General features: G+C 42.5%; 1 protein-coding gene across 1 annotated transcript; it reads right to left on the bottom strand.

Annotated features, from left to right (window-relative positions):
* Positions 1 to 272: 272 nt before the first annotated feature.
* On the bottom strand, positions 273 to 4,553 carry eve1 (even-skipped-like1). Its single transcript, XM_041956528.1, is given in 4 exon segments — positions 273 to 752; positions 3,693 to 3,889; positions 3,892 to 3,922; positions 4,545 to 4,553. Coding segments are annotated over 4 exon segments (717 nt in total).
* Between the last annotated feature and the right edge of the window lie 9,364 nt (positions 4,554 to 13,917).

Here is a 13,917-nt window from a genome sequence, read left to right as displayed (position 1 = left end):
CACTTAATCAGCAGAGTCATGTGATTAGTATTGTTTTAGATGAGACCTTTGAATTGGGTGTTTCCTGGTTCCTGGTTTGAGGGGCATGTGAGTCTTGTCTGTTATTTAGAGTTGTACAATAGCCAGTGAAACTCTTAGTGTATTGCCGTTGCGACTTGGCAAGCTCCACCATGTAGATAGCATTAATGGAAGTCACAGTGAGTGTACTGATATTTGCTTGCAGCAGCTTATTTGACAGCAGTTTGACAGCCCAGGAGAGTGTCTGTCTGGTGTTACACCATCTCTTCTCTCCGCTCCAGACCGGCAGGCTGGATGTTGGCCTTGGGACTCCGGGGTTGGCTCAGTGCCTCCCCTCTCGCTTTGAGCAGTTGTTCTGGTCCCCAGTGCAGGCAGAGGGGGCAGGGACATGAAGCGGGGTGGTGCATGATGCTGGTGGAGGGGTAGAGGGCTGCTGTGGTTGGAGGCAGCCCCCCTGGTCTGTTATGGTACTGGGAGAGGCGGAGTGCATCCAGGGCTCTAATGGGCGAGCTGTAGCGGCTGTGAACTGAAGATGCTGGTGAGGAGAGAGCCAGGGGGTAGTGGTGGTGGAGGGGCAGGTGTGGGAGGTGGGGTGGGATGAAAGGGTACGGCAAGGTGGAGGAAGGAGAGGCACGGCCCATCAGGAGTGCCCCCAGTGGGTCGACAAGAGGGTGGGGCCATGGCAAGGAGTGTCTCTGCCGTTTGTCCTTCATCCTCCTGTTCTGGAACCACACCTGGAGAGAAGGAAGTACAGACAGGAAGTAAAGTGACAGTGTAGCGCAGAGCTTTTCAAAGTGGAGCTGAAGGTGGGCTGATATAGGGGGTGTTGAGGGTTGCAGTTGTCTTGATTTTGTTTGATTTTGTCACCGTCAGCCTCTGGTATAGTGCAGCAGAGAGTACTAGGGAGGATGGACGGGTGTTCAAAGACTTTAACACCAGAGACGGAGCTTGGAGTTTCCTCCCAATAGCCAACATCAATTCTTTGAACAATGACAGCAATCTTAACCACACCCTGAGTTTTAGATGACTAACAAAAGGCCTGTATGAATCCTATGAAATAAAATTTCTAATAAAATTACAGGAAGTAATTTGATACATGCTATTTTCTGTTGTGTGCTGGTTGTGAGCAATTACAATATAACCACTTTAAGACAGTGGACTTCTTGACTGGACTGTGGTTGTGTTGGTTGCTATGACTCTTTCTAAAAATGTAATAAAATAAAATATATTGAAATCAGACAATTACTTTGTTGAAAATTGGGATATGGGTCAATTGAGGCCAGTATGAGAGTTGTGCTGTTGGTAATGAAGTTGGTTAACTCTAGTTTGTACTTCTGATTTACTTAATTCCCTTCCTAATAAACACTAAGTTATTCATGATTTCAACCCCCCCCCAACTCCCCAAACACAGTTTCTCTATGTCGCTGTGTAGCTGTGAGAGAAGGAATCGTTCATTTAAAGGCTAATTTCCCAACTCGTAGTGTCAACAGACTGGCTCGAGAATTGCTTCTGTATGGAAGACCTGTGTGAATGTTGAAAGACACACAGGCTTAAATGTGCTCACAGTCTGCAGTGATTGTCTTTCTTTTGTGGTTAAATTTGAATGCTAGCAGCGCCCATTGCTAACATGCCGATGCTCTGCAGGTAAAGTTAACATGTTCACAATCATGAACGTTCTAAAATTTGCTAATTAGCGCTAAACACAAAGCACAGCCGAGGCTGTTGGGAATGGCATTAGCTTTGCAGGTATTTGTTAAAATAAACCAATCCGTCCAACAAAAATGTCATTTGCAGGGTGGTGCAACATTAAAATCCTTTCATAGTGCAGGAGTGATATATATTATAATGTATGATCTAACTGCAAGTGTAAGAATTGTTCTGAAAGTTTCATTTCAGTTTCTTCAGGTAAGTCCTGCTTCTCTGTTGCAGCACTAACATCTCCGCCTCCTCAAAGCTTTACCACTGAAGGTTTCCTGTGTGTCTGTCCACTCCTCAGCTCTTTCACCCTCTCATAGAATCTCCCGGAAGGCTGTTCTTCTAAAACGTCAGGTGGCAGCGTTTACAAGGCCTCGCCTCGCATTCCTGCTCTTTCATAAAAGACCCTCCAGTAGTTGGCAGAAAGGTGGGCGCATTTACTGCGTATTAAAGCTGCTGCACTGGGCCGGTGGGCCTCCGTGTCAAACGTTAGACACTGCTAAACCTGTCACTACTCAATCTGCCGTGCTGATTGAAGTGAGTGAGAGGGGAGATGATGAAAACCTCTCATTCATGGGAAATGTTGAAAGGGTGTTGTCGCTGACATGAGTAGCTGTCTCAGATCTCTCGCTTGCTGTTTTGACTTGCTTGGTTTTGACTCTGTCCAAAAGAACAAAATCCTCCTACCAACACCTCCAAAGCTCACTAATGAACAAGTTATATCCTGTTTGATTAATCTAGACTGATTGATATTGATCTCTTGATTTTACTCTTGGAAAGTTGATTAATATGTGCAAAATGTTGGATTAATTTTCTTAAATTCTCTCTTCCTATCTTCTGTCCCGTTTTTTGTCTCCAGCTTTAATAGAAATTCAACCAGGACAACAAACGCATATATGTGTTACATGTGTGAACATGGACCGACCAACTTTTCATTGCACACGACCACCACAGCTATGCCCACTTCAGATGCTCATTGTTTTCAATGCAGTGAGGTCAAGTTGAAGTGGGACGATGCCGCTCGTGTGAACGTGCACATTTATTTGCAGCTGCTACTGGAAACGACAGAGAGGGCAACGATACAAGAGCTGATTTTACTGGTGTCTGAGTTTCCTGAATTATACACGTCTTCACCAGCAGAGAACACACAGATTGATGAAGAGGAGCATTGCTGCAGCAGCAGCAGTTGCACGCTCTATTGAGCGGCGTGGTGAGGTTGTTGTTTTTGTGGACAGAAAGTGGAAAACCATATTCAGAATTGCTGCACTTGATTTTGAACTGTATCTCTGTCTATAACATGAAAGGTGTGTTGAGACTTAAAGGACCAGTGTGCATTATTTAGTGGCATCTAGTGGTGAAGTTACAGATTGCAACAAACTCACCGCTCCTTTTCAAGCAAAGGAGAACTTAAAATGGCTGCTAAAAAAGCAAAAAGGCGCTCTCCAGGGCCAGTGTTTGGTTTGTCTGTTCTGGGCTGCTGTACAAACATGGCGGTGCAACATGGTGGACTCCGTGGAAGAGGACTACTACTCCGTCTGTAGATATGAAAAGCTCATTCTAAGGTAGCAAAAACATAACAATTCTTATTTTCATGTGACTCTAAACAAATTAAAACATAGTGTATTCCGTTTCTGCTAATAGATCCCCTAAATCCTCCACACTGGACCTTTAAGCTAACAGTCTACATTGTCTAAATTTCTGTACCGTTACACTATTCCTCAGTCAAGGCTTCTTTAATTTGCGTGTGTGTCTTGAGGCAAAAATGAGCTGCCAGCCTCTAATAAAGGCCCCAATAAATGCTCGTGCTCACTGTACAACACTACACTATTCCTTTGCTGGAATATTAAATGCATTATTAAATGGCTACAGATTGATGCGTGATGCAACTGTGAGTTAACATTCATTATCCTGATAGATGTGATTTCACCCACATTACAAAACACTTCACCTCACTGAGTTGCTCCCTATAGCCACAGTACCTTGATCGTTGTCTCCGGTAGGTTGAGCGCCGTGGCCAGCTCGCAGCGGCGGGGCCTGGAGACGTAGCTCTCCTTGCCGTACTCCTGCTCCAGCCGGGACAGCTGCTCCCGCGTGAACGCTGTCCGGTGCCGCCGGCTTTGGTCCAGCAGGGTGCTGCGTGGACACGGCTCCGTCTGCTCGTCTCCATCAGGACCGGCTGCCACCACTGTCGTCTGTCTGCCCTCTGACACTGAAAGGGTGTAGCAGAAGCACAAGCTTACAGTGTGGCCTAAAGTAAGTCCCTTCCTTTAGTGGATGTGCTTCTGTTATTGCTGCCCATATGTCAGAGTAGGCAAACCACACAATAAAAAGCTCTAATTTATGAAGTAGCAGAAGCCATATGAAATTATTTATTATTATAAATACATTATACATGCAGTATTGTCACAAAGTTGGTCAAGTAGAATGCCTACAGGAGAGATTTAGCCTTGGACCAAATGTTGTGTTTGGGGTCCTGCAGACCCCAGGTCCTCTTTTAACAGCTCAAAAAACAAACTTAACATGATTTTATGTCTGTTACTTCATGACTCTCCTGATTCTAAGAGAATTGCTTTTAACTTGATTTTCAACAGACAACGTTTGATGTTTCAGTGAATGGCACATGACGTCTGTTTGGAGACTCAGAGACTCCGGCTGTAAAACCTGGTTAAATCCAAGAGATTTTCACAGAGCTCTCTGTCTGTGATTGGTGCTGACAGGATTTTTTTACACAGTGCTGGTCCCCAAATCCCAAATAAGTTTATTAAGATTTTTACAAGATTTGTTTTTCATAAGAACAAGAGGGAGTTTAACCTCTCTGTGGTTGAACTGACCCCAAACATGACTAACATCACTCTTACTGCACATATGAATGACTTTTTGACAAACAAAAGGAATATTTCTTCATGCATAGCTCATATAACATATAAAGCACCACATAGTTGTGTATTTGCTGTATCAACAGTGATTTATGGTCATTTCTATATATTGTGATTTTCATCAAATGTGGGACAGAGGAGTTTCCACTTCACTACTCTTCTACATGTTGGGTTTTAATACGAAAAAAAGGAACGAAAAGTTCAAGTTAAAACCGACTTGATTTTGCAGTTAATATTAGTATTATTTACACATACAGCAGTGAGGTCTGTGGGACCCCGAACCAATGAGGAAGTGAAGCCAATTTCAACAAAACACAAGAGTTAATCATGAGGATATTTTGCGTTTAGGCCATTTTACTAATATGCTGCTTTTATGTGGGAATAAATCATTTTTTGTACGTTTGTCTGTTCCAGAAATGCGAAGAGCAGTCTTTGTTATTTCTTGTTAGTTAACTTTTTTTTTGGCAGTGCTTGACAAAAGAAGAAATAAGTAAATCCTTGGGTCTCGGTGATGAGCAAAGTTTGCTCACATACAGCTTACTTACGCATCAGGCTGTGTTTGCGGTCAAAGTGTGAAAATCCCTGTTTGCAGATGTTTTCCCCGGTAGTTCTTCCAGTTGTTCCGCTCGGATGTCGCTCCTCTGCGGGCTGCTGCGCTTCGGAGAGGCCGGTGAAGAGGCTGGCTGCAGTCTGACAAAAAACTTCCCCTCACTGTCTCTCACACACTCACACTTCATCCAGGTCTGCAGAGGCAGGCAGGGAGAAGATGAGGTGTTTTTGTCCCAACACCCCCCACCTCTCCTCCTCCTCCCTCGCCTCCTCCTCCGCCACTGTTCCCCGGGGCTGCTCTCCTCTCTCCTCTGCCCCTATCACAGGCGCTCCAGACGGGCCGCGGTGTGCGCGTCGGCCCGGCGCGGCGCCGCGGCCCGGAGAGGTGTTAAAGGTGTTTAGGGATAAAGCCTTTGGTCTCCGTCTCGGCCTTTGTACTTTTGTTATGGAGAATTAAAGACGCGCAGGCAGAGACAGAAACCAGACCCTCATTGTTCTCCGCCGTTTGATGTGTGCGGGTTTGGAAGTAAATCATTACATGCCTAATGGCTCCAAATTGGCCGAGGTGGAGCAAGGTGGGGAGGAATTATGAATTAAGATAATATAAGGGCTATAGCTCATTTTTAATCTTAATTTTATCTTTATCTTTGAGGTTTTTTTTTTTTTTAAAGCGCTTGTCTTATTTTCCCTGAACTTTCGAAGCCCTTTTTGAATCTGACATTTCAATGTGAAATTATGTTTCTATGTCCTGTTGTAAAGTGCTAGTAGGATATGAATATTATAGTTTCATAGATTTTCGCATATTACTGAATTAATTCATTTTAAAACATCCGCTTTCCGTTTTTTGATGGCGAAGTATAATAAAGTAGGATTTGTATTTTACATTTCTGGGATATATATACTATTTTATTTTGAAGTAAGACTTTCAGAACTTTTGTAATAAAAGAAGCAGCACTGGTTTTGATTATACCACCAGGTGATTTGAAGAAATCTCTCTTTTGTTTTGATCAGGCGTTGACATAATAACCAGCTCTGACAAGAAAACTCGCCAGGGCGGATTAATCGAGCTTTTATAGCAGTGCAGTATCAATCAAAACGCGATCCTATAAGTGCACAGCCTTGCCTCCAGTGTCGAAGCTGACCCTTGAACCGGTGTTTTGGATCTTATTATGGCTATAATCTGCGCTGATTGTTAATCCAGCGGCCAGATGATGATAAAGAGAACAGGCGCAGGACAGAGACAGACAGACGCCAGGTAGGGTGGAGCCACTGTTACATGCAGGAAATTTATCATTAGAAAAAACACCGAGGTGCTAGAACAGAGTCACAGTGAGCTGTTCGCGAGCAGTATGAGAATCATTAGTGATGTTATTTTCACCTTGTCTTGTGATGACAAGACTTCTTGACTTCTTGGAGCTCCACAGACCCCACTGCTGTATAGGGCTTTCCTGCCAAATACATATATTTCTTTTATTTTTGACAGAACTAACAAAAGGTATTAAAGTGGTTATCCTTCTCTTGGTCACAAACCAGGCTCATCTGAAGCTGACAAAATATGCCCATAAATATGAAATCATTAAATCAGAAAATATGAATATGAAATAACCATAAATGATTGTGTTGCACCAAATAAGGAAATGTTTCAATTTTTCTGTGTTATATTGGCTGATCATAAACAAATATACAGCAGGTTATAGTCCTGTTCCTTTTGTTTGAAAGGAGTCATTCACAGGTAAAGAAATGTGCAGTGTTCTTTCAGAGTGATGTTGCTTATGTTTGGGGTCAGTTAGAGCCCAGAGAGGTTGAGCTCCCTGTTAGAGCTCTGATGAAGAAATGGGGTTTGGAGAAGTAGCCCAGTTAAAAAAAATCCTGCCAACAGCAATCACAGATGTCGCATTTGTAAATCTGTTGAATTTAACCAGGTTTCACAGCTGGAGTCTCTGAGCCTCTAAACACAAGTCATGTGTCTTGTCACCAAAATCGTGATTAAAAGCAATTCTCATAAAATGAGTGTAAGTATCAAAGTGATGAAACAATGTGATTGTTGCACAGCAGTGTTGTTGTACCCGTCCATAAGTGGCAGAATGAAAGCCTGCTGCCGCTGATGTCTCAAAGGGCTCCTCCAGTGAGTAAGCATTGCACCTCCATAAAGTTGGGGGAGTAACAAGAGAGAGATTGACAAGAGTCTGCAGCCATGGTAGATCTGTGGGGCCGTACAACACATCAGCATGCTAACATACCAGTGATAATGGCAGCATATTGATGTTTAACAGGTATAATGTTCAACACGTTGAAACCATCAAATAGTTGTGGAGATACTTCAGTCTGGAGCAAGTGACGGACAGAATGAGACTGCCATCCCTGGAGCATGACTGAAAACAGAAGAATCAAAAAACATTGACATTTTTTTTAAGTACGTGACATGTGCAGAAGTGCGCCTGGATAAATTGAACGTTGAAACTAAAAGTATATATATATATATATATATACACCACATACTGCCACTGCCCGTATGGGTCAAGCTCTACAAGGGCTGGCTCTTACAGCGTCAATAATCCAAGTTGATAGCATCCTTTGTTAGACCATCCCTGCACAAAAAAGCCAAAATGTTTAAATTAATCAGTTTTAAATCTGATTTGCAAAGCAGGCAGTAGACCTTTAATGTTATTGTGTCAGATATGAAAAATATATATTTTTTGTGTTGGTATTGAGTATTGAGTGTAGTTTTTATTTTGGTCATAATAAGAGAGGGACTTTTGTGGTCAGGTGAGCTGTTTTCACTGATATGCACCAAATGTTTATGAAAAGAAGTAAAAATGTGAAACCAGCAGGGAGATGGTTTATTACATTTTTTATTAGGTTAATGTTCGGGGATCTTTGTTGTCATGATTGCAATAACAACCACACGTTAAAGTCAGGGTATGAACAAAAGAAACACACTGTGTGTTGGTAGGAAACGTTTTCTGTGTTACAGTCTGACGTTTCGTTGACCCATCCATCCACCCATCAACTCTGTGGATCTGTAACATCACACTGCTTCTTCATTTGCTCCTGAAAGACAAAAGTCAAAATTTGTCCAACTGCTAAAGAGCTCTTTCACTTGAACATAAAGAGATGTTTGGCAGGATTTGCTGTCATATTTTGTTTAACCTCTGAGACCCCAGTGTCCTCCCACTGGATCAGTCAGGACAAACTCAAGCAGCCAACTGAACTTGAACCCGTAGAACTTTATTTCAAATAGCAGTAGAGGTACAAAGCTTCCAGAAATGCCACGTGTCAGGCTGAATTTTGAGTGTATCTGCTTGATATCAAGGACACGACAGAATGCAAGACTATTTGCATTTGATGGAATGCTGCAGCCATGAAGCATTCAGGCACTTGGCTTTGAATATTTCACACATTTCACTTAGCTTCAGCGAAAAGTGAAACAAGCTGAGACAGAATACATGCTGTACTGTCAGACAGTGTGGGATAAGATAATCTCTACAACCTTTAAGATATTTCGTGTAAGAGGAAATAAAAGTAAAGCTGAATTTTGATTAAAAAATGTAAGAGAGCATAACTTACCAACTGATGTGGTGTGAATTAGCCTCTGTGTGCTTAGTCCTTTATTATTTCTAGCTCAAATCTAAATGTACTGTGAGAGGGTGAAGGGCTTGCTGAAGGACACTTTAGCAGGAAGTCACAGCATCAAGTCCTCAGCCACTGATCCACTGCGTCTTCTATCAAAGTCTAGTAGCTTGCTCTCTGTCTCTTTGCTAAACCCAAAGTTGTTTTTTTCTCTCTTTGTAGTAGGCACTGGAACAACGTGAGAATGGCTCTCGTGTGTTTTGAATATCGGCCGTTAGATAAATGCTCTGACCTCAGGCTGAGGTCACGGGAATAAAGATTGGGAGGCTGTCGTTTAGAGCGATGAAGTGTCCTGTTCTGTGAGTGATCAAACACTCACACTCTGTCTTCTTCACCATATCCACATTGAGGAACAATGCACATGTTGCATTACTTCTCAATGAAACATGTGTTCGACATATGCAACCAGGCTGCACATGCTGCTGTAATGTTTTGAGAGCTTAGAAAATGTGTTGTCCCCAAGTACACCCTCATACTGAGCATGTTAAAACTGAACCAACCAGCATGGTTTGTGCAACATATGCTAATGTCTTAATGTACAGTTCTACGGTTTGTATGTATTTTTGTTGTGGTGTTAGCCCATAGCAGTAATGAACTGATGACTGGCATCCTTCAGTGAGTGATGATTTGAAGCTTCATCTGTACCTTTATTTCTTCAAGATGACGGCCAACAGTCCAGTCTGATGTGATGTTTTCTCCTGAGGACTGCTGAGGTTAGTCTCATATCTATGGAGACCAGCAGTTGACCTAATTGTACACACTGTATTAACATCTCGTCCATATATCGGAGCTGAAGTGTCTGCCGGCGGTGATTCGGGGGGTGGAGGTTATTAAGCCTTTCATTCATGTGTTTGGATTCCAGCAGCCTTCATCCTGACTGGTGAAAAACATCCATGATCTCCTAAAGCCTTGAAACAGTTTAGTGGTCAATGTGGTTCTGTAAAAGTCGGGAAAACAGTTGTTTCGATCGTCTGTTGAGGCGGCACAAGTCGGTCTGTTTGTGTGCTGACATGTTAAAGTGGTTTGATCGGCCATACAGAAGGTTGATATTGGATGAATCTGCAAAAGCCCACATTATGATTATGACAAAGTTTTCTTTCTAAAGAATCTGCACATGGCAACTGCAGTATGGTTAAAATTAGGCACATAAACTGTGGTTAAAGTACGATTAAAGTAAGGCAACTAAAACAAAACACATTTTCCTCTGTGGGATCTCAGCTTTGAAATACCTGAAAGGCTTTGGTGTTTGTTTCTACTGTTTTTTTTTTCAAGCTGAATGTCTCAGATACAGTATACTGTACATTATCAAGGTAAACCCAGAACAAACATTTCCATATGATCTTCATGAACCATGAAGCTGTCATTTGATATGCCTGTAACAGTAAATTAATGACAGGTCGACAGAGTGGGGCAGAGGGTGCTCCTGCTCCTCCCTTTGACTGTTACTTCTCCCTGAGAGTACCTGGAGCTCCTGGGATCGGCACTAGGAGCTGATCTTAGGATCACCTCCTAGTCCTGCAAGTTTGCTCCAAGAAGTCAACCCAAAGTGAAACAAAAGCAGAACCCATGACAATAACTACATGTTAGGTTGTTAAGCTCCCTTTGTGGAACATTTGTTCAGGTTCAGGTGTGGTGAAGGTTAAGTACTTAAGGTTAGGGGAAGATCTTGGATATGGTCAAGAACGTTGGATTGCGATGGGCACAAAAGTTGGCATCGCTTCACACCAATCCATCACGCTGACCTCCACGCCCTTACTTTCCACTTCAATACATAAACGATGACGACTGCTAAGCTAACGTCTCTTTTCCATTTTGGACCTGTGTGTAACCAGGCTTCCTGACAGGTGGCTGACGAATGTTGAGACATTTTACACTAAAGCTCATTGCCTGTAATATCTTGTTGCTTTGCAAAATGACACATCCTGCATGATGTTTTCTGATCTCATGCTACTTTTGCCAAGATTCCATTGTTTGTCAGTGCAAATGACCTTTACAAATCTATTTGTCTGTCCTTTTTTATTCACACAGTGTTCTCACATGTCATTATGACACGTTTTGTTAACCCGACCATCCACCCAAAGATGTTTTGTGTTGTTATAACAACCTACATTCTGACAGGCACAAGCTTGTGGAGGTATTGGTCAGGTGTGTAAACTTAGATGGTTTTAGACATTTTAACAAATGACAAATGCTGTGGCTTTCATCATGAGGGCATGACATTCATCACATACAGTATCCATATCAGGCTTTATAAGAAGACTTTTATTATGCTTTTGCTCTGGCAGATTATTGATGGCGTGGAAGGCTGAATTTGTTGTTCTCACAGGCAAAATGTCCTGACTGGGTTTAAAATAGTAGGTGGAAAGATGCTGCGCTTGAAGCAGTTGGGGACAACTTTGTTTCTCGTTGACTTTGATGATCCAGACTGCATCCGGATCAGATTCCCACCAGCTGTTTCTTTTCACACTGTCATTTCAACAGCCATAAGCTGACACCTCACCCCCAAATCGATACAAGTTACGATGGTCTGTAATTAACTGACTAACTGACTACAGTGGCAAGTACTCTGTAGCACATGTGCCCCAGAAGAGCAGATCACTCCCATTATGCACTGCAGAGTGATAGGGGGCATATAAAAAACACATGTCATGCAGAAAGAGGGATGACTTCCCATGCAGACACCTATTGAACACATATTTCTTTTACATGAATAAATAGCTTTATTTGTGACTGTGCATGCTGATGAGATTTTCTTGCTGGCTTTGATTGCACTTTTTAGAGATGTAATGCTTTCCATTGTTTGCTGTCTCACTCTGCCAAACCCTTTTATCCCAAAGGATTAGTAGTTTTGATCAAATGATCAAAGTACACTGTTGTATCTGTAAAACATATGGCTATTGAATCTGCTTTATCATCACGCTCTGGTATTTTACCATCCATACTTGTGCAGAGTCTGCCCTGCACACTTACTGTGATCACACTTACTGGGTGACCCAGATTTTCTTCATGGTTCTGCCCTTGGTGTTGTAAGAGTACCTACTTTCTATCAACCTGCATGCTTTGTCTGCTTTTCCTAAATCACTGATGTTCTTTATTGACTTGAATGCTCCCACAAACCCCAACCTGCTGCATGGTTTGAATTCTAACTTGTAGGAGACTTTAAAATTGACAATTTCACTTCAGCATTACAAAGAGCAGGAATGGGGTGATGCAAAGAAGATTAAATACAGACAAGTAAGCTAAGGTTGATCAACTGCAGTAGTTTATACTTCACCATTTTGCACCTCTGGATAGTTCAAAGCTTACCTTGCATGGCGGCTGGATCGTAGCATCCCACAAGATCACGCAAGCCAGGAATCCCTGGCGACCTTATAGCACTACATACCTGGAGAGTATTTCTTCATTCAAAGATGAAGCACTGATGGCTTTGCTCAGTGGAAAAGATGTTGTTGCTCTTCTCCTGACTGGCTTCGTAAGAGTCCCACTACAACATATGGTTTGTTGATCTGATGTCTGATCCCGTGATGGACGGTGATAGACAGATGATTCATCCTGTTCCTGCCCTTTTCCAAATAGTTTCCTTGGATAACTCGCCTGATGGTTCTGTGTAACAAGTCATCTGGTGTGTCACGTTAAGTTAAAGTGACTAGAATCTCTACTTTTATGTTAACAATGAGTCAAATAACTATGTGTAATGTGAAATGTGTTACTTGTAGTGATGAACCCACAGAGAATTGGTATCAACAGTTATCCTCAGCTCTACTGATTTAATGTCTTTCAGCCCATTGTTAAACTGTCTGGGCTGCAACTTTACTGTTTTGGTTCACTGTCACAACTCCCATAGTGGTGTTAATCGCAGCAGGCAGCTGTTTTCACTGCTAAAGCCAAAAACCCCTCTGTACACTGCCTGCTCAGCACCAGACAAAAGGCGTCCACAGTTAGAGACTAGCTGGTGAACATTGTTTAGCACTTGCTGCTAAAAAGCCTGACATTTTCCTCAGGAGTTGGTGGAGACCAAAAACAGAGCTAAAAGAGAGTATACAAGCATGATTTCAAATGAATGCAGCTGTTGCTCTGCGTGTAGTGGACGAGTAATTCAGCAGCTGTTTGCTCATTCTCCCCCTGCTGTAGCCCTCTGGTAACTACTCCTGCACCTACTCGTGCTGGTGCTAGCACGGCATTATGGACACAAAACAGAAGAAAACTATATTGCATTACTGCATAAAATATGAAAATGCTCATTGGAATGTCAGAATATGTGCATCTCACTACACTTTTGCCAGACCTCAGTGTGAAGATATCTGGCAGAGCATTGTGTTGGCCAAAAGCATGCAAATGTAGTTGCATAATTGCTTTGTAACATGAATACCATATTTCTACTATTTACCTGACCTTCACCGTGATAGATTAAATAATTGCTCCCGTCATGACTTTTTAGAAGCAGTGAAATTCTTCCTTATAGCATTACAGAGTGTTTGGAAAGTGTGATAAGCCTTCGTACTTGTCGTCTGTTACTGGACTCAGTATTTCATCATCTTACTGGTACCTGAAGCAACAGGCCCCACCAACACAGCCCTGCATTTCTTTAACCACAGGCCTGATTTCAGGCTGAAGGTTCCATAAGTGTGGATGAAAGTCTAATACTGAGACTACCAGCAGTGTGTGTGGCTAAAGCTATCATAATACTTCATTGAGGACATGTTATGACAGAGATTACTGTGATCAATCCCATCCTCACTGATCCACTCCGGTGTTTACAGACGACAGGATAAGACGCCTGATGATCCCTGTAGGGCTAATTACATCAGTCAAGTCACATGTCGCTGCAGTAACACTAGCTGAATATCAATACAGCAGTGTCACTGGTGACCTCCCTCAAGAAGTCTTGGACGGAACAATCTCCACACTGAACCGGGAAGAGCAGCTCCTTCTCACTTGCCACTTGGTGCTTCTCATTGCATGCATCAGTTAAGATGTGCAGCTGCTCACTTTTCATCTGTTTCAGCTGACTCTGCTGCAGATTATAGTGCTGCCCAGATGTTTGCTCAATAAATCACTGGGCTTTGTGTTAAGAGTCAGTGAAAGCAGCTGCTGCTATGAACAACAGCCGGGACAACAGAACTCATTATCTCTCAAAAATGTGAGTCTA

Source organism: Chelmon rostratus, chromosome 17 (assembly GCF_017976325.1).
Source record: "Chelmon rostratus isolate fCheRos1 chromosome 17, fCheRos1.pri, whole genome shotgun sequence".
NCBI lineage: Eukaryota > Metazoa > Chordata > Actinopteri > Chaetodontiformes > Chaetodontidae > Chelmon > Chelmon rostratus.
This window is presented reverse-complemented; position numbering and strand designations above follow the sequence as displayed.